The sequence below is a fragment of the Callospermophilus lateralis genome, chromosome 12 (assembly GCF_048772815.1).
Source record: "Callospermophilus lateralis isolate mCalLat2 chromosome 12, mCalLat2.hap1, whole genome shotgun sequence".
NCBI lineage: Eukaryota > Metazoa > Chordata > Mammalia > Rodentia > Sciuridae > Callospermophilus > Callospermophilus lateralis.
This window is the reverse complement of record NC_135316.1, coordinates 87,665,137-87,687,129: the sequence shown is the minus strand read 5'-3', so window position 1 is coordinate 87,687,129 and position 21,993 is coordinate 87,665,137. Positions and strand designations below refer to the sequence as shown.

At 35.5% G+C, this 21,993-nt stretch overlaps 1 protein-coding gene across 1 annotated transcript; it reads left to right on the top strand.

Moving 5' to 3' along the window:
* Positions 1 to 4,909: 4,909 nt before the first annotated feature.
* Pomp (proteasome maturation protein) lies at positions 4,910 to 20,478 on the top strand. Its single transcript, XM_076872061.1, has 6 exons — positions 4,910 to 4,997; positions 7,375 to 7,472; positions 8,851 to 8,911; positions 12,752 to 12,853; positions 16,495 to 16,588; positions 20,314 to 20,478. The coding sequence occupies exons 1-6, from the start codon at positions 4,995 to 4,997 to the stop codon at positions 20,379 to 20,381; spliced, it is 426 nt and encodes a 141-aa protein (XP_076728176.1). The 5' UTR covers positions 4,910 to 4,994; the 3' UTR covers positions 20,382 to 20,478.
* The last annotated feature ends 1,515 nt before the right edge of the window (positions 20,479 to 21,993 follow it).

Below are 21,993 nucleotides of genomic sequence, written 5' to 3'. Positions count from 1 at the left end.
GCAAGTAGAAAGGCTTTCAATGAAAAGGGTTATCAGAAGACCAGGAAGCAGTTGCTGTGGGAGGGGTCCCACTGGACTTCACTCCTTCTAATCACTTTTCCTTTTCCTTTCTGACTCCCTGGTACCATATCATCTCCAAAAATGCCTGCCCTGCTTACTCTTTCTGATGTCTGCTTTATGACCCCTCTCTTCTTACTCCATGTTGCTAAGAATTGCTGCAGAAAACAGTGAAACTGCTGCTTATGAATCGATGTCACTCACTCTCATTTATGTCCTCATGGTCTGAGCAGTTTTTGTTATTACCGATCTCGCTATATTCTCCATGGTGACTTTTCAATGTGAAGCCGCCACCAGCTCCTCTCCCATCACTATTAACAGTGGTGATCAGATTATAGTTCCCATGATATTCCTTCTCCACAGTTCAGGACTTCTCCTTCATCATATTTCCCATCTATTTTCCTATTTCTCAGGACTCCATCCCTGCCACAGACCCCTTCTCATACTTGCTCTGGGTATCTGAGAAGTCATCACCTGGGTCATTTTGGCTGTTTCTCCTTCCCGGCTATTGTCATTCTTGCCCTTCACTGACTCTAACATCTGCTTAATAAACTTTGGTCTCTCTCACCATGCACATGAAACAAAACTCAAAACCCAAATCCTGTTGCTTCTTTCTGAAACTGACAACTTTCTGAAAAGATTGGGGCACAAAACTTTGTGACCTTCCATTTTTATATCACTACAGTAGTCCCCCATTACCCCCAGTTTTGCTTACTATGATTCCAGTTACCCTTAATCAATCTGAAAATATTAAATGAAAAACTTCAGAAATAAACAATTTGTAAGCTTTAACTTGCTACATTCTGAGCAGCATGATGAAATATTACGCCTTTCCACACCATCCTTCCCAGGACATGAGTCATCCCTTTGTCCAGTGAAAACCACTGGCCCGTTAGTCACTTAGTAGGCATCTTGCTTATCAGTTTTGGTTCTTGTGTTCACATAACTTTTATTTTACTTAAAGATGGCCATGAGGCAGAAGAAGAGTCATGCTGGCTAGACAGATATGCCAAAGAGGAGCCATACAGTGCTTCCTTTGAGTGAAAAGATGAAAGTTCTAGATTTAATGAGAAAAGAAGAAAAATCATCTGCTGAGGTTGCTAAAATCTACAGTACAATACTTTGAGAGACCTCATTCACATAACCTTTACTACAGTATATTGTAACAACTGTTCTACTATTGTTATTCATCTCTTACTGTTCCTAATTTATAAACTAAACTTTACTGTAGGTCTGTGTAAAAAAGAAAAATAGTACAAAAAAGGTTCAGTTCCGTCTGAGGTTTCAGGCACCCACTGGGTTTTAGAACATATCTCCTGGTTTCTTAGAACATATCTCCTGAAGATAAAAGACAGTACTGTAGTTCATCATTCCTAGGAATTTGCTTTTTGCTCTCATAATTTTACTCAATTTGCTCACCGGACCATACAAGTGACATGTCATTTGCAGAACTCCATTGATTTTGTAGTTGACATCATCAGTCATTTGTTTATCTTAACACTGTATTTTCCTTGGCTCCACACAATTCCTTAGCTCTGAACATTTTCTTACCTCTCATTCTCATGCCTCTTCTAGTGTCTCCCAAGTTCTAGAAGGTTCTAAAGTATACACTGTGTCAGAGGACAAAACACCCTTCAGGAGGGGGTCTAACTAGGCAGGATACAATAGAGTTTGGGCACCCAGGACTGAGCTCAAAGAACCAAATGAGGTAAATGTAATCCCAGGTCTTTAGAGAGCACCGAAATTTAAGTCAGGAGACCCAAATTCAGTTGGCAAGATAAAAAGTACAGGAAAGGACCCAAGTGGGAGATAGCCAAAGGTGACAAATGAGAAAAGAGGTAGAACAGGGAAGGGACATTATTGCCAGATGTTTTTGAATAAAGCTGAACTTGTCCTCAGTTGGCCTACATAGGTCATCAGACTGGCTTAACAGTAAATCCAAGGAAGACAACAAAAAGTATAAAAATAGTGTACTTGTTCTCATACAATGCACACAAGTCTCAGTTTCTTCTGTGAAATGTGGATAACAGTAGTGCCCACCCCGTTGGGTAACTGAGGATTGACTTAAACCATGTGTATATAGAACTGAGTATAGTATAGGGCCTGTCATATGCAGGCCTTAGAAGTTATTATTAATATTCAAACCTGCAAACTATATAAAAAAAGTATACGGAAACTATCAAGTCATTCTGGCATCAAATTTAACTCTTAACTATTTAGCATACCCAGAAATGCCCTGTATTAGTTAATGCTGCAACAAAACTTTTAAAATAGGATATAAATGTTGGTGTGTGTGTTGTACTTTTTTCTCCTTGCTATACTACTAAAACAACTGTCTTCACTGTGATCACCAAAGGCACATTTTTCAGGACTTCATGATCTCTTTTTAGCTACTTTTGAACTATTTTCTAACCTTTCTTTTGAACTACTTTCCAACCTCTTAATACTTTCTTGCCCTTTAAATTCTAAGATATTACTTTGGTTTGGTTTTCTTCCTTCCTCCCTGACCAAGTTCTTTCTTTTTTTCTGAAATATTTTTTAGTTGTCAATAGACCTTTATTTTATTTATTTACATGCAGTGCTGAGAATTCAACCCAGTGCCTCACACATGCTCGGCAGGTGCTCTACCACTAGCCACAACCCTAGCCCCTCCCTGACCAATTTCTTCCTCTCCAGGCAGGCTCCTCTCTGGCTCCCTTTAGAATTACATCCATTCTCTGGTTCATCCCTAATTTTTCATCCTTCCAAAGCCTTTTTAAAATGCTTTTCTACCAACATACACCTTTTGTCTTTGGGGTGGACTATTGCAATAGTGTAAATGATAATCTGGTTTCTACTTTTTTTTTTTTATTTATTTTTTAGTTATCGGCAGACACAACATCTTTGTTTGTATGTGGTGCTGAGGATCGAACCCGGGCCGCACGCATGCCAGCGCGCTACCGCCTGAGCCACATCCCCAGCCCCGGTTTCTACTTTTTATCAATCCCCGGTCACCCATCATGCTGCCACCAGATGGCTTTTTTTTTTTTTTTTTAAGTCGAATAAAGTTTTTCTGTTGCCTACAAGAAAAACTCCCATGCCTCAGCATTTCACACAGGCCCTTGCTTTTGCCCCCAATTGCTCCAACCTCCTTTCATCTTGTTCCACATGGAGATGTTCTCCATTGCACAAATTATAACACGTTCTTTCATAAATCCCTGATTTCCCAGTTCCTCTTCCTTGAATCACTTTCTTCTAGTTTCCAGCTATTTCATACCCAGTTCCTTTATTCTGCATTTACCACATTGTATTTTAAATACCTATTTAAATGTCTATTCCTCTAGGAAAATATGAGCATTTCATGTATAGGGAAAGGCCCTTCTCTACAGTTTCTTTATCTAGTATCATGGATTCATAGACTTCATGGTGAGTAATCAACAAACATGAAAATGATTTTTTTTAAAGTCACAGTTTAAAAAATTTCTCATTAGCTGGAAATGATTGAAAGGAAGAAAAACATGCCAATTTGAGCTCTCAAGCTCAAATCTCAAAGTAAACATGGATATTTTGAGGGACCAGAAGGAAGACACATAAAGGCAGCAGTGCCAAGTATTTAGCATGTGGATTATCTTAGAACTTTGGAAGTTGTGTGATCATGACAGTGGATAAAACATATTATGACCTTATCACCTCCTTCTATAAAATCTTTCAGCGGCTTTTTAAAGACAAAGCCCCCCTCCCTAATCTGGCCTATAAAAGCCTTTTAAAAACTTGCCTTTGTCCACTTATCTCATCTCATACTACTCTCTACCTTACTCTTTGAACTTTACCCAAACAAAACTTCTTTCCCAGTTCATTAAAAAACAAACAAACAAACAAAACAAAAACAGGTGACTCTGCCAGGAATGCCCTACCACCCCAAACTAGTCAGTTTTTTTTTTTTTTTTTGGTGGGATGCTGGACACCCACAGCTCTTTTTATTTTTTGAGACAGGATCTTGCTAAGTTGCTGAGGCTGGCCTCAAACTTGTGATCTTCCTCCCTTAGCCTCCTGAATCTAGTTGGTCTAGTTTTTTGACTATCAGTCCAAGGATTCCTTAAGTCATCTCCATTACATGGTAGCAAAGTGTAAGGCCTCTCATCTCATTTTATTTGGAAAGCAACAGTTTTGTGACCATGGCTTACGGACTCAGTCTGGGTCTTTGGGCATACTTTTTAAATCTCTTTATGTCTTGGTTTCCTCACCTGTAAATAGCAGTTTATCTATCTCCTAAGGCTGTTGAAGAGATTAAAGGATATAATTCCTGTTTGGCACTTAGAATTGTGCTGATATGTGGTTCCACGAGCCCAGCGTGTCAATCATGATGACATTTACTAAGATGTCAGTCCTCACGCTTCCTGGGCCAGACCTTGAAGTCCCCTTTCTCCTGTAATCCAGGGATGCAGTCTGGTCCTTTTTCTGGTCTTAGACTCAGCACCTAGTTCCTAACATTGCAGGTCTTTGATATATGATTTTAAAAATAAATTAGCAAATGCCTTGTGTCCAGCCTTTGCCTTACTAGCTAGACAGTCTGAGGTGATGCCTACTTGTAAGAGATTTTGTATAAAATAATGCGACATATCTACAAAAGCACATGACACGTCTTTAAATGCCGTACAAACGGTACGTGTTTATTAAAAAAGCGGAGTTCGTGTCCTCCCTCTCCTCCGGCACGTCCCGTCCCCACCCCGCTCTCCCCCGAGCCCACACCCTTACTGCGCCCTTGGCCCTGGGCCCCTCGGGATTGCAAGCGTGGGAGCCCCGGCACCGCGCGGCTCCCTCCAACGACCCGCGCCCTCCTTCCTTCCTCGCCCGGACGGACGCACTTCCGGCGGATGTGGGGGGGCCGGAAACGGAAGTGAGCAGCAGGGCCGACTGACGGTAACGAGGCTGAGCGGAGTTCCCTGAGCTGTGTGAAGATGGTGAGTGAGCCTCTCGGCCGCCCGAATTTCAGGCAGGCTCGGCCCCGTGGCCCGGCAGGAACAGGCCGCCACCTCCCAGCCTGTTCGTGACTGGCGGCTGTGGCCTGGGGACCAGGCCGGCCTCGTGCGCCAGGATCTGTCGAGTCACTGGATTGGGGCGGGCTGGGGCTGTCTGGGGCTGCCGGGCTCAGGCTTTTCCCGCGAGCAGCGGTTTGGCTTTATCGTATTCCTCTTGCTCCTCTGAGTTTTCCGATCGTTGGAAAGGGTAAACCCGAAAGAGCAACGTTTAGTGGCGTGTCACCTCCGACTATTCCTTTCCCTGAGGGATGACCTCTTTGAGCCCAGAGTCCTCCAACCTATCCCTCCTCTTCCCTGTCTTTTAACTGCTTGATAACCAACCCACAATTATAGGTTGCAGTTGGACAAGTCAGCCTTACTTTACGTTTTTCCTAGTTCGTAGTATTCCCTGTGTTGGAGGGAAGAATCAGAATCCGCTCTTGCCTCTCCTGTTTGCTCCCTCTTTCTCTCATCTCTTACTTTCTCTTTCTCTTCTGTGTAAAAGTTGTGATGTTTGGAAAGACTCCTGAAGCACCTTTGCCACTGTCTCTGGTATCAGCAGTACTGGTAGACCATTCAACCAAATCTAGAAAGCTTGTGTTAGTCAATATTGCTAATTAAAGAAGTTTGATAAACACACCCAGATTTAACTGGTTATTAGGTTTTCACCAATTTGTTTTACTCTGCTATTTTATTAGAAATCTTAAATATTAATCTTGATATTTTAAAGTAGGAAATTGGAAAAAATGATAACAGTAGAACCCAGAAATTAGAATTCCTTTTCTTTGTATATAGAAGAACTTTTCTTTAGTCACTTACCATATAGCAGTTTAGTAGTAGGAGAACTTCATGTAGGATAGTAATAGAAGCTAACATTTTTAAAGCTACAACCCTACAACTCTAGTCCTGGAATGAGTTCAGCTACCTAGTGGTGAAGGCCAGAGAAGTGTGTGCTTTGCTAGCAGTCCCAAAGTAGATTAGTGAGGGTTCACACTAGATTCCAATATTCTTTTCCTGATCTGCCTTGACTAACTGTATGTAGAAGAGTGGGAACCTCTTGTGCAGGTTTTGAATTCCAGGCTAAGTTCTGGACTTTTATTATTCAGACATTGATGAACCAATAAATTTTTTTTGTGTGTGTTTGAATCAGTTTTGGTAAGGCAAATTGTGTGTGTTAGGAAAACCTTGTTACGCATATTTGGAAAATGGGTTTGCCTAAGTAGCAAGAGCCAGTAGAGTACTGTTGGAATCATCTCTTATGAGAGGCTGGACAGGGGTGGGAGAATGAAAAACACTAAACAGGATAAAGTATCTGACCAAACAAGTATACGAATGAATTAAAAAGTCAGAAAGCTGGTTTCTCAGAATAGTTTCTCCTAATATAGGAAAAGATTAGATACCAAACTGCCTGTAGCTGTTTTGCATTTTTTTTCTGCAGAATTGCAGGAATATAAGCAACCAGTAATTTAAAGTCAGCATCTTGTGCTTTTCCTGCTGTAACATTTACTATGTTTTATTTTCTTGTTAATATATCTTCATTAGATGAAGCCCTGTGAGGTAGTTGTGCTTCTTCAACATCTAGCGCAGTATCTGGCCCAAATAGATACTAAAAAATATTTGGTAATTAAAAGTTTCATAGTACAAATATATAGGATGACAATATATCAGTTCCCAGTGCACTGTTTTTTTTCTTTTTAATTTTTTGTTTTACACTATCCTGATTAGTTAAAATTTTAAAATAGGTTATGTGTTCTTGTAGAAACTTTCTGAAATTCCCTTTTTCCTTTATCTTCTGTGACCACTTTTTTTTTTTTTAGCTGTACTGTCTGTCTTTAATCCCATTTGTTTGTTCTTTGTCCTTAAGGAATGATATTTTCCAGAATTCTGTTCTCAACTTTTTCATTGTATGTTAAAATATTGCAACCTAAGAGAGGGATCTCTTCAGTGAAAGCAAATCTGATCTATCATTTTTAGAGTAAATGACTCTCTACGAATATGAGAGTAAAAATCAACGCAAGACTTTCCATTTTTAAATTTTGCTAGCCTTTGGTTCTGCCTCATATATATATTTAGCTAGTCATCTCAAACTGCTTGTAGCTTGTTCATTTATATTTCCATCCCTTTAGCAGTGTTAACTTATTTTTTCACGAAATGATTTCTAATCTGTCAGTCTTCAGAGATCAAGTCAGGAGTCCTTTCCCAAATTTGTTATTACTTATTTACCTCCTATGTTCCTCTACTGTAATGCTTAAGGCATATTCTTTTTTGTCTGTGAAAAAAATTATTTTGCCTTTAATGATGTTTTTGATTTGTCTTGTAGAATGCCAGAGGACTTGGATCTCAACTAAAAGACAGTATTCCAGTTTCAGAACTTTCAGCAAGTGGACCTTTTGAAAGTCATGATCTTCTTCGGAAAGGGTACATGAGGGAATTGTGGCTTTAACTTTGTTGTAATGAAATGTTTCTCTGAATTATTTTCCACAAAATTCTTTAAATATTTTGATAGGTTATTAATGCATATTTAAATTGGGAGATAGCAAGTAATATACCTTAGATAGATGGGAAGGGGAAGAGGCTTAGATGTTTCCTATAGTTGAAGAAGCATCTTATTGGGGTAGCTTCCTAGCATAAGGCATCCTCTTAGTATGTTATCCATTAATGCTTTGGTAGAATTTTCTTTCTTTCTTTTTTTTTTTCACTGTAACTTAGAGAGCAGTTTTTCTTCTTATCTTTTTATTGGAGTAATTCACTTTTATTTGAGGCGTGCTAGAACATAGCAGTTGAGAGGATGAATGGAAGACTCAGATTACCTACATTTGTAACCCAACTATGCTATTTAATGGATATATGCCTTTGGGTAGGTTACTTAATTGTTCTGTGTCCCAGTGTCCTCATCTATGCACTAGGCTAATCATAGTTTGTATCTTAATTTGAAAAGTAAATGTTAATACCTGAACAATATTTGAAGGATAAATAAGTTAATACCTGAAAAGTACTTAAAACAATACCTAACTTTAGTAAGCAATCAGTAAGCATTGGCTGCTGTTTTTTTTTCCCCCTAGCTTTAACTCACAGTTATGTCCCTTTGCACTTTATGTTTCTGTGTATTTAAAATATGTTTAGATACACGTGTCTGGTAGTTGTTTTTCTTTGCAATTCACTTTACTGCTAAACCAAATAGAGTTATGCCTTCTCCCCCCATAAATATCCTGTGTTTTTAAATTTTTTAAAATCTGATCTTAAGGTTTTTGCTATTATGGTAGAATGGCATTCTTAAGCTTGTGTCTGGGGACATACATAATCTCTTATAATTTTGTAACAAAAGATATAGTAGTGATAATAAAAACAATTTATTACATTCTTTCTAGACATATAGCATTATTTAGCACCGTATTTTGGAAAATTACGTCTAGTGATTGAAGTCTCCACCAACAATATCTATAGTGAATACGTTTAAAATAATTATGATATAGAATGTTTGACTTTTTTACTTTTATTGTACAGTCATTTTAACATATTCGTCTATTCCCATAACTATTACCAAAATATAGGACAGGTTTTTTCATAACATACTTTTATTGTGTGTATATGTGTGTCTGTCAGTATGTCTGTGTGTCTGTGTGTATCCGTCCGTCCTTGGGATCGAACTCTGGGCCTTGTGCATGCTAAGTACTCACTCTGACTGAGCTACACCCCAGCCATTTGGCATACTGTTATAGTAAGACCCTTGATAGATGCATTTTTGAACAGTGGGTAGTAAGTGAAGTAATCTTTTAAATATATTTTTTTCTTCCAGTTTTTCTTGTGTGAAAAATGAACTTTTGCCCAGTCATCCTCTTGAATTATCAGAAAAAAATGTAAGTATGTTACCTATGTCTTTAATTTTATCCTCTACTATATTACTGTTAGATTTATTACAGTTCTGGTGAGGATTTGACAATGAATCTTTATTTTTAATTTTCCTTCTAGGACAGACTTCTGAATTATCATTATATTGCTTCACTAAATCTCTCTTTCTACACATCCTCTTTTGTTTATTTTATGAATAAATCTAAAGAGTAGTCCATTTTTCCATTCCTCTCATAATTATTTTCTCATTTGAAAAAAACTATTTTTTCCTTGCCATTTTTGCTGTTGCTGAGTACTTTTCTCTAGTTTTAACCTTTTTGTCAAGCCTAGCATTTCCAAATTACTGAGAGACATATCCATGAGGCACAGTATACACAGATGGCTATGGCATAATCCCCATTCTTAAGTTTCTTAAAATTTAATAGGGAAGATAAGCAGTAGCTAGGAGGCTTCATAAAGTTCTAGAGAGGGCCAGGATGCAACCACTTCTGCTTAGGGATTTTGGAAGGCTTTATATAATAGGGGCCTTTGAACAGTTTAGGTTGGTATTCACCAGGTACTTGGATGGGAAAAGGTCACTCCCAAAGAGGGAATGGCATATACAATGATCTAAAGGCAGCTTAAGGAGTTTTTAAATATACATTTAGGATAAGAAAACTGTATCTCAGTACTGGGGAATGTGATACAGTGTCACCTAGGTAACAGATTATTTATTCCTTTTTCTCTTCTTCCTCTTTAGCAAGGGAAAAAATCTTATTATAAGAAAAAGTTGAGCACCTGATAGAATTATGAAATAGAGGTTCAAATATGAGAAAATAGAACTCCTATTTGCTTTTAATGCAGTCAGGTTTTAGGCTCAGAGTTAATAGTCCATATATAATTATCATTATTATATTGCTTTACTAAATCTTAATCAGAGTAGACTTAAAAGCATGTGAGTATGATTATGAAACCATAGTGGATCATAGTGGAGAAGTGAAAAGTGCCTGTAGACCAAAGATGGATAAATATTCCACTTTTCTAAGAGATCTAATCAAAAGTAGTTTGTGGCAAAATTGATCCCTGGCATTGTTCTTAACTAGATTGTTTAGTAGATAACTGAGAACATTTAATCCAGTAAACAGTGATCATTACTCACAACAAGTTAATCTTTGTTCATTTTTTTAAATTTAATTACCAAGTGGGTCAATCAAAGAATCAAATTATCCTACCTGGGATAAACTTGAGGGTAAGGTGGTAGATTATGGACTGAGTGAGTGTTTTTGGTTGGTAACTACCTAGACTGCAATGACTAAGGAATTATCATTTTAGAGGGAGCATTTTGGTAGAGATGTTGTCCTTTATGTGCATCTTAGGTAGTTTGGCGAACACTTAGGAAGGCTAAGTATTTTACAGAGACTTGAAGGTAGCCATAAAAAGCATGTAAATTGGGTTTTTGGGGAAAAAAATTGCTTACATGGGTAGTTCATTTTGATGAATTATTGAATTGTATCATGGAGGCAAAATAAAGCAAAAGGCTAGGCCAAAACTTTAAGAAAAATATTTATAGTGGTGAGTGTAAAGTTCTGCATTTGGGTTTTACACATATTATTGTATTATTGTGTAAAACCTGACAATTTTAATTGACTATGTGCTCAGTATAAGCCAGCAGGTCGCATTAGTTGTGAAAAGAACATTTTTACTGACCGCTATTAATAATAAGACAAGGCTCAAATTCAGGGAGATTATATTCTCACTTTCCTCTCACTTTCTGTTCTGTTACATACATGTTAAGAGACACTTTGACAAATATGATGAGACTGGCCAAAATGGTGAAGAGTCTAGAAGCTTCTTAGGTCTTTGGAGACTCAGCTTAGGTCTTCTCTCTTTGTATTTTTCTTTAATCACTTGTCCATTTAATGACTGACTGTCTTCTCTTCATCCCCTCTCTCTAGAAATTTTTTGGTACTTGTTATCTGTTGAAGTTCTTTAGCATGGGTTGTGTAGTTGAACTATATTGGCATCATCATTATTAACCAAACTTGGACAAATTGCTTAATCACTCTTAAGTTTTGGTCTCCTCATCTGTAAAAGGGAGTTAGGAATGGTCTTTTCCTTGGCATATTGTTATCCTCTAGCAGCTCTTCATAATTGGAGCTGCAGTGATGATAGTGATAATTCACCTTATTGTTTTTACCAGTGATTTTCAGGGATAGAGGGATTTTGCATCTTTGTTTCAGATGGTAATGTCAGAAAATATTTTTTGTCCTTATAGATGGCATGGCTGTAGGGGACTGTTAACACTGGTGTCTGTTGGGTAGAGGTCAGGGATGCTGCCAAATATTTTATAGTGCATAGGTCAGTCCCTAAAACAAAGAATTATTTGACCCATGATGTCAGTAGTGGTGTCTTCTTTTTTATTATGTTATCACCATAAAACCTAAATTTGCAAATGCTTGTTATTTATGTGTTGATTGATAATTACATTTTTAAAAATTTTATTCTCTTTAGATACACATGAGTATATTTTGACATATAATACATACGTGGAGTATATCTTATTGATAATTGCTTTTTAACATCACATAACAAGTTGGATGCATTCACCAGAATATATATAAGTTAATTCTTTTTTTCATGAAATTATATTTATTTATCATGAGGGTAACTTTAAAGAAAACCCCCAGATTATATCATAAAATACCCCTTTCCCTAAGGACCATCTGAAAATTTTGCTTTGTCAATCTGACATAATTTAAAACAGTATTGTTAGATACCTTATTTTTCACATTTTCGTATTTGTGGCCCCCAGTCATGCCCCAAATAAACACTGATCTCTCAATAGATTTTTGATGGATATGATTTTTTTATGATTATTAGAAACAAATCTTCCAAGTGAGTATAGTATAATAAAAAACAATCACAAGAATTCACTTTGTCTCATAATTGCATTCAGAACTTTGCAGCAGTCTGTTTGCATATTTTATTCACTATCCTTAAGAACCACTTTGGAAAACCATGTTTTAGATCCAGAGTCATGTTAATTTTTTCTGAGGCATATTAAATTAAGATCAAGTTTTCTTAATATCAGTGCTTACTAAAAATAGAGTTCTAGGAAAAATAAAATTGCTGATTAGTAACCAGTACAAATTGAATAGCCTTTTAGAGGTACACCCCAGTGGAATTTATTTTTTAAATTTGTCCTAATTAGTTATACATGACAGAAGAATGCATTTTGACTCATTGTACACAAATGGAGCACAACTTTTCATTTCTCTGATTGTACACTATGCAGAGTTGCACCATATGAGCAGTCATACACTTACCTAGGGTAATGATGTTCATCTCATTCCACCATCTTTTCTGCCCCCCCCCCCCCCCGTAATTTAAATATTGAAGTTTAATTAACAACATTTTACAATTTGTGATTATTTATTTTATTGAAATCCTTTGAAATAATATACTTTCGTGCTTAGAAATTCACTATTAAGTTTGTCATGTATGTGACAGTTTCTGGATCTCAAGCTTATTTACATATTTTCTTTGCTCTACCAGTTTTGCAATACTCCTAATCAAAAGTACTGAAATATAATTATGTCTTATAAGTATCCTTTTGCAATGTGAAAAACATTGCTTAATTTATAAGTTTTGTAAATCTAAAATTTAGGTAATAATTTTACACTGGTGAAGACTACCTGTAAGCTAGATAAGATACTCAGAAATGTTCCAAAATTAGAAGAAACTAATTAAAGCACTTTGTTTTAATTTTAGTTATGAACATTAAAATCTTTCTTCAAAATGTTATGTTGTATATGTATCAATGCTGTTTTGAAATCAGAGTATTGAGTGTAACATGTTGTTTTTTGTAGTTCCAGCTCAACCAAGATAAAATGAATTTTTCCACACTGAGAAACATCCAAGGTCTATTTGCTCCTCTAAAATTACAAATGGAATTTAAGGCAGTGCAGCAGGTGAGTTTATGGAGCTTAGTTATGTTTTGTCTAAGACATGTTGACACCAGTCAAAAGACTCCTTGGTTTTCACAATAGCAGTGCAAGCATTACTTTCCTTATTCCCTTATAACTTATTCTGCTTCCCCTTTTTTAGGGTAGAAACTTAATTCCTCTATCATAAAGGAAAAAAGAGTTCATTAAACAGAAAACTGCCTTAACTTACAGGCTCAGTATCTGAAAACTTACCTGCATTTACTGTTCATGTTTTTCTGCTTTTTATGGGTTATGTTGAATTTGAGATTCTGAGGAGTATCCAACTGATAGTATTGAGTATGCAGTTAGTTTATAGCAGGGTATAACTGTTGAAAAGGAAAAAATTACTTCCTTCCAATTGTGTAAGAACTGCCCCCTACTTATGTTCTGGATTATATCAAGTCATTCTACTTCAGAGAAATCCCTTTCTGTAGTTGATGCCTGCAACCTCTCTTTCTTCTTGCTGTCTCATCAACAGCATTTACGTGTATTCAAAATCTCTTTTGTCTTTTAAAATAAAAGAAAATATATCAGAACCACATTTCTTCATAGAAACTTATGCTTCTGCAAATTGAATTTTTTGAAAAAGTTGCCTAGGTTAACTGTATGTGGCCCTTTTAACTCCTATTCATTCAACCCACTGTATTCTGACTTCCATTACATTAGAAAAATTGGTTCCTGAGCATTGTGGATGTTGTTTTGCCGTAATTTGATTTGCACTCTCAGTAGTATTTGAACCTCATGGCTTTTTGGTTTTTAAGAATGCCACATTTTCATGATGTTCCTCCCTTCTCTGAAATCTCATTCTCAGGTTTCTCTGTAGATTCCTTTGTTTTATCCGTTCCCTGAAATGCCAATTTTATTAGTACCCCATCTTTGGTCCTCTCTTCACTCTATTTTCTACCTATTCCTGTTGCTTTAGTTATTTACATGCTAATGCTCCCCAAGTTATAATTCTCATGAGCTATAAACCTACCCCCCTTTCCAATTGGAAATCCTACAGGTGCCTCAAATTTCACATGTATAAATACAGAATAACTCATTATTCCTTGGATACTCCTTATCACATGGATAGATTTCTGCCTAGGGCAGAAATTGAACTATTAGCCTTGATTGTCTCAGCACCTCATCCCCAACTCCTTTACCCCCACTTCCCCCAAACAGCCAGTGCATTGCATGATCTTCTCACCATATCTACTATGCTGATTTCTTTTGTTGTTTATTTGGTACTGGGGATTTAAACCAGGGGCACTTCACCACTGAGCCACATCTCCATCCCTTTTTATGTTTTATTTTGAGATGGGGTCTCGTAAGTTGCTGAGGCTGGCTTTGAACTTGTTCTCCTGCTTCAGCCTCCTGAGTCTGGAATTATAGTTATGTGCCAGCTTCTTGTGCTAACTCTTAATCTGCAGTGCCTCATCCAGAGTACTGTAACACTCATCCTGCTGGCCCTCAAACATATTCACACTGTAACCAGAATAAGCTTTGTAAAACAAATTTGATTGTGTTACTCCCCTTACTTTGCCCTTAAAATAAAACTCAGTGACTTGTTCATGAATTGACTTCTTCAAACCATAGTCCACACTCTCCTAAGCTACTTGAAATTCCTTAATTATGTTCTTTGACCTTTTGGCTTTTGCATGTGTTTTCTTATTCATATAGATTCCTTTCTCAGACCTAGCAAAAATTGTGTCCTTTTCAATAAATTTTGTCAGTGCCATCAATTGTATCAGTTAAGTTATTCTTGAAGCTACTTAGAATACTTTCTACCAAGAATAAAGCTCTAAAAAGAGCAAGGCTTTAAATCAAATTAATTTGGGTCTGAATCTTGGTGCTACCTTCTAGTCTTAAAAATTCAAGTAAATTAGAGGCCTTTTGTAAATCCAGTGTTCTTTGATTTTTTTGGATTAGTTTTTAATGTGAAATGGAGAGAGCAATAAGAATAATATTGGGTTATTCTGAAGATTAAATGAAATAACATATGTTTGGCATAGAATTTTTCACTTTTCTTGTTTAATATTACTCAGATTTCAACTACATATTGCTCATGTTTGGGCCCAAGTTTTTTAAGACCATTTAATCCAAAATATTCTCCTAGAATTTCAACTTATTTTTATTTTTTGAACCCTATACTTTTGTAATTCCTGCTTATCAAGATACATAATGACTCATCCCTCTTTTTGATGCCTTCTCAGGACTCTGCCTCTATTCTAACTACCTGCCAGATGCTTTGTTTTAATTTATAGGCACCCATTTCTCTTTCTTCTTCCTCTCCCTCCTCTTTTCTCCCCACTTTCCTTTAATCTTTGGTTTGACAGTCTAGAGAATTTTTTTCCACAGTATAAAGACCTAAGTGATTTTATAGGCCATTAGTAATTGAGGAGCATTAATGTCCTCAGTCTGGATATATGTTTTGGGAGGAAAAGTCTGATTATAACTGCCTCCTTAGATTCTGAAGGTATAATTGTTTTAAAAATCCTACTGTCATTAGTCATTAACTGTCTATTTTTTAAAAATATTTTTTTAGTTGTCAGTAGACTTTTATTTTATTTATATATGGGGCTGAGAATCGAATCCAGTTCCTTGCACATGCTAGGCAGGTGCTGTACCACTGAGCCACCACCCCAGCCCCCTATTATGCCTTTTTAAAAAAATTTATTTATTCTAAGTTGTGCCTATTACTCTTTTGGTAGTCTTTTGGCAATATCCAAAAATATCTGCACTGATCAGTTACAATTGCTGGACAACTAACAAGAACAAAGACTGAAAATTTGGTTTGGCTACATTAAAGTTTGTTAAGTTTTGAATGAGAAAATTGAGGCTGGAATGGGTCAGATAACTTGCACAAAGCTATATGATTGCTTAGGTGATAAAATCAGAATTTGAATCAATGGCATTCTGCCTCCAAGCCCCGTGCTTTCTCCATTATATTGTACTTAGGTACCAGTCTATGGTATATGTATTTAATACTTGGAAAAAAAGAGATCACATTGGTTCAGAAAGACATCATATTTTGAAAGGCTTCACAAATGACTTTGGTTGACATTTCTGGTTACCACCGCTATTTGAAAGGGATATACCTAATATTTGTACTATGAGTTGTACAAAACAACATAAAATGAAATAATTCATTTAGCATTATTTCATTTTATATGAAATAATATAAAATTAATTGGAATTCATTTTATATTATTTCATATAATATAAAATTATTATTTTTTTGAATTGGAATTTTTCAGGAATGTGATCATCCCATATGTATTAGGAACAAGGCAAGGTGTTAAGCTCTGGGATTTTTCATCTTATCTTGTCAGACATGCTGTAGTTTTTCTGGACACTAACCAAACTTCAAAATGTGTAAACCTGATGAGATAAAGTGTTAATATAAGCTACAATTTCTATATCTTGACATATTTTGAAAAGAGCTCTGAGGAATTTTTAAGAACTTGGTTTGTACTAAAACATGAAGTGTTTTTTTTTTTTTTTTCCCACCCTTACTGATTAAATTTGCTACTTAGTTTTGTGAACTTTTCAAATAAAGAGTGAAGAATATGAAATCAAATAATACATTTTGGCTTTTTCCCTTGTTTTTCTCCTAATTTTACTCTTTCCTGCTTTTCCCAAAGGTTCAGCGTCTTCCATTTCTTTCAAGCTCAAATCTTTCTCTGGATATTTTGAGGGGTAATGATGAGACTATTGGATTTGAAGATATTCTTAATGGTAAGTGTCATTCAGCATCTTTTTGTGGAGCTCTTTAATATACAAGCTGACAACAGCAAACAAAACAGTATCCTTCATGTTCATAGAGTTTACATCAGTTGAATTCACTTGTTCTTATTCACAGCAGGAAGTTAAAATTTAATGGTAATAACTGTCCTTAAATAGTTTTAAAGTGAAGATTATTCACGTGAATTTTGTGATTATAGTGGTTATAACCATTTCAGTCAAACATTCTGTGTCCTGAGAATCAAGTCTGCTGTGTTTGTGTCATACAGTAATCCTTTGGTGGCTTAAACAATGATAGTTGTTTCAGTTTTCATAGCATTTGTGGGATGTAACTAGTTTGTGTTTCATTAGGTGGTAAGGAGAGTGTCATTCTTAACAAAATTTCCTAAATGATTGTATTACAAGTGAGATTAATGACTTAACTAGAACAGTATGAGGAGTATTCTCTATTTTTTTCTGGTCCTGAGGAAGATAAACAAATAGAATCTTGTGCAGTACTGCCTCTGCTCTTTAAGCCCCAGCAGTACAGAAGAAACAGAAAAACAGTTTTGCTTTGCTGTTTATGTCCGGTAAGGAAATGCTGTGGACTCAACAGAAGTCTAGTGAGCCTCTTTGAGAATCTTCCCCGAGGGAACTTTTTGAATGCAGGAAACCTGGATTCTTAAGCTCTTTGAAACTAGTATGGTGGTAGGTCTGTATATTAACTTTTGTTTAGTTACAAAAATATATTCATTTGAAAATCTGCTTCTGTAATTGTGTACAAAGAAAGGAAGAAGAACTTAAGATTTATTCAGTCAATTGAATATATGTCAGGCATTGGGCTATATGCTCAATATACAATGGTGAACCAAATAGATATCTTCTTTCTAACGGAGGAAGCAAATGTTAAGCAGAAAAAACTGGCATATAACTAGAAATTGTGATAAATTCTGGGACTATGACACACAAGTTAATTCTGAAAGATATATGGATTAGTTGAGTTAAAAGGAGAGGAAAGACTTTAAACAGAAGAAATAATATGTCCAGGGTCTCTGAAGAGAGACCCTGGACATATTATTTACTGTATCCTTTTAGAGTTAGCCTGCCATGGTTTCATGGTCACTGGCAGAATACATCAGACTCCTGGAAACAAAGGACAATTTATTACTCATAGCAATAGTGGTAGCCGAGTATCAGCATTTCTGTTGGTTTCCCACTTCCCATAGGGAAACATGAAAAGAGAGGGTCAGGCAGTCTATATAAATCGTGTATTTTATTTCTGGAGAAGAACTCCATATTCAGAGTACTTGAATCTTAGAATGGACAATAAATCTGCCCGTTTTGTGCTCCTCTGTGCTCCTGTGCTTCACTGTAGAAACAGCCTTGAAGAGTCCAGAGCAATATCTGTGCTCCCAGGGATTGTAGAGTTGCAAGAGACCAATTGAGAATTGTTTCCTAGCACATTTGAGAGCTCTGTAAGAAGAATCTCATGACTGAAGTGTTTTTGAGCAAAATAGAGTGGAATAAGGCAAGGTCTTTGACCTAGAGAGGGAACAGATAAGCCAAGGCCTACAGACCATAAACAGAAGTCTGGAGTTTATTTAGATTGCAGCTCAAAGCCATTGAATGGTTTTAAGCAGAGGTGAATTGTGATATAATTTCATGTTTAAAAAGGTCATTAACTATCTGGTGGGCATCTCACTTAATTCATTCCTTGCATCTGTCTAAGGTAGATGTTCAGCTGGAAAGATCCCTCCTTGATTGAGGTAGATGATTTTTAGCACAATAAGACTACTACATTTCCCTTTGAGTGGTTCCCTTTTGTGGGTAACTATATAAGATACAGGTAACTTAGAACTTAGAACCTTGCATTAGCTCTTCCTTCTGCTTAGAATATTTTTTTCTCCTCATTTTTCAGATTTTTTTTTCATTTTTAATGTCACTTTTTCAGAGAGGTTTTCCTTGACTACCTAAAGTGTCCCCATTCTCTTTGTCATCTCACCATATATTAATAATTTGTATAGTACTTCCTTGATATTTTTCTTTTTTATTTGTAAAGTGCTTGTTCCATAGTAAGTGTTTAAAGCTCTTCCATATGCACCACATTCTCATCATCAATTCTGACTTAGAATAGTTTTAGGTCTACAATGAGGAAGTAGTTTGTTAATCTAAGCACTGTGTGAAGTCTATTAGAGTATTAGAGATGATGAAATTTTTGTTTATTCCTCAGTGAAATGCTCCAAGAAAATTCTCTACATTTTATCAGGAGGGTGCTAGTAAAGTCAAAAGTAGGCTTTATCTTAGTGCCAGAAAGTGCCTTTCATTCACTCTAGTCCCTTTCACTTTAAGATGAGTAAACTGAGGCTCATGGGGAGTTTTGGTCCTTCCTCAGACTTACAAGTGAGCTCATAGAATCACCTTGTATACCTTGTTTTCATAGTGTGCAAGTGATAGCTCATTCTTTGTAAAGAAAGTCACAAGTTTAAAAGTAAGTAAAGTTTAAAAGAAAGTTGTGGATGGGAGGGAGGGGAGGGGAGGGGAGGGGGATAGTAGAGGATAGGAAAGGCAACAGAATACAACAGACACTAGTATGGCAGTATGTAAAAACATGGATGTGTAACTGGTGTGATTCTGCAATCTGTATACAGGGTAAAAATGGGAGTTCATAACCCACTTGAATCAAATGTATGAAATATGATATGTCAAGAACTATGTAATGTTTTGAACAACTAATAATAATAATAATAAAAAAAAGAACTAACACTTTTATAGAACTTAAAAAAAAAAAAAAGAAAGTTGTGGTTAAATAAATGAATGTTCTCTGCTCAGGAATTTAAAGCTTTTCCTCTGAAACTCAGATTTTTCATGATTATCCAGATCTCATTTCTTTGCCTCATTCCTTAGTTACCTGTTGTTTTAGTTACTGTATCCTTTTAGAGTTTTTTCCGGTGTCTACTTAGAAATATATAGTCCGAAAATACTTGGCATTGCTTTGTGTTTATATATTTTTTTCTTTTTTAAATACAGTTAGTATCATACTATGTATATCTTGAAGTATATATATTGTGTATTTCTCTCTCTCAAACACACCTATATATGGTTCTTATTTTTTTCCTCATTCATTAACACAAAACTATGCTTTATACTCTTGTGCAGGTATCTTTTTAAAAGTTTTATATTTTGAATGCTTGTTATGTATACAGCCGTGTATTACTAATAATCTGGGCATTATCAGATGTTACTAAGGCTACTTTTGTGACGTGACAGGTTGTGGAGAGTATTGACTGCTGAACTGATGTGATACAATAATTTTCAGTCTCTTAGGTAGTCCACTAAGGAAACTTCGACATTGGTTATACTGAATGGCAATTCTTTTTTAAGAATCTTGAAAAAGGGGAACTTTTCAACCTGTTTTTTTTTTTTTTTCTTTTAAAATAAGCTATATTGAGATGTACTTGACATGCCATCACATGCACCTGTTTTTAAGTGTACAGTCCTATGGATTTTAATAAGTACATACAGCTAGGTTCCCCCAATCAAGCTATAGAATGTTTTCATTACCCCAAAAAGTTACATTGGTCCCTTTGCAGTCAGTCACCGAACCTTGACCCCAGGCAACCACTGTTCTGTTTTCTGTCACTTTGAATTAGTTTTGACTGTTCTTGATTTTCATGAGTGAAATAATTGAATTTATCTTTTTTTGATAACATTTTTAAATGTTTGTTTTTGTTTGCTTTCAGATCCATCTCAAAGTGAACTAATGGGCGAACCACATTTAATGGTGGAATATAAACTTGGTTTACTGTAAGATAGTGTGCTGTTCATGGATCAGAGGGGCTACATCTTGTTATAGTTGGATTTTGTTATAATTCAATGTATACAATATTAAAAGTACTGACACATGAGATTCTGCCTAAATAGTATCATGATTATTTGAAATTATCGTGTCTTTGATTTATGACCGTGTGACAGTTGAAAGCACTAAAGGAAGATGATTTTAAAGTTCTTAATTTATAGTAAAACCACAGTATTATTTGTCATTCAAAATTATTTTTCAGGAATATTATAAATTGTCAACAGGTTCTAATTTAACTTACTTTCTCGATATTCCATAAGTTTAATTTTTAAAAATAACCAGTATCAATATTTCAGTCTACCAACTTCATAGCAACATCTTTCAGAATAAACATTTGTAATTAATTTCAGTGATAGCACTTCAAATTGAGTATAGAAGATATTTATCATGTTTCATTATAGTCTGTGAGAAGAATATTTGTTACATTGATGGTATTTTAGAATTACAGCCATGAGATTCTTTTATGATGAAAAGCGTAATTTCAGGGGTTTTGATTTTGTCTTTGAGTGAAAAATTAAAGTAACCAGCAAATGTAGATTGAACTCATGTACTTCATGGATTTAATATGTATTTGATATATGAGCAAACAACACTCTTTAAAAGGAAGTAAGACTCATTTTTATACACGTTATGCATCCCTGAACAAATTTCATGTAATTTTTTAAGCAATTTTCACCATGATTACTCTTCTTATAAAGTATTCTTTATGAACCTGCTATATAAAAATTAAAGATTTTTAGAACATTAGTGCATGGGTCATTTTTCACTAATTCTAAAATATGTTTTGATTAGTTTTTTTCAGAAAATCTTTTAAATAATTATTGATTTAAAACATTCATCAATATTTAGAGACATTTGTGGTCTCACAACTTTAGGTGGGTTGCTACTGGCATCTAGTGGGTAGGAGCCGGGAACACAGCTATCCTAGAATGCATAGGACATTAATTTATGATCATGTAACAAACTGAAGACACTAGGGAAATGACTTTAAAACTCAATTTTTATTAAAACAGTAGTCTTCTATGTCTTTAAAAAAAATTACCAGTGAATATTCTAGAATTTTCTGCATCTACTGTTTACTCTCTGCAACCAAAATTTATTTAGTTGAAAATGTTAGTAGTGCCAAGGTTGGCAAAACTTGAGATAAATCAGATGGTACATTTAAAAAAATCTCTCTTGCTCTGGCTATTGAGATTAAACTTAAAATTGTCTTTGCCAATTGCTCTATTTATAAACAATGAAATTATAGAAACAACAAAGATTCACTAATTAATTATTTCTAGATATGTTTACTTTTACGTATAAGTTGGAGATTTCTGTTCCTTTGTTGTAGAAATCATATTCATTCCCCTCCTGACCAGTAGAGGGCATATGAAATTAATGAGATAGTTTGAATGGAAAATCTGAAGTTTTAAATTTAGGAAGTGGTACTCTTGGATAGTGCTTACTTTCCGATGGTCTTTTTGCTTCCTCTCTCCTTTTCCTCTTTTACCTTCTTTATTTTTATGTCAGTGATTCCCATTCCTGAATGCGTGTAACAGCCAGGAATCTTGAAGAAATTTTG

Coding starts and splice junctions, on each gene's coding strand:
- Pomp (XM_076872061.1), top strand. Junction 12,854..16,494: donor AATTTAAGGCAGTGCAGCAG/GTGAGTTTATGG, acceptor CTTTTCCCAAAG/GTTCAGCGTCTTCCATTTCT. Junction 16,589..20,313: donor ATTTGAAGATATTCTTAATG/GTAAGTGTCATT, acceptor GTTTGCTTTCAG/ATCCATCTCAAAGTGAACTA.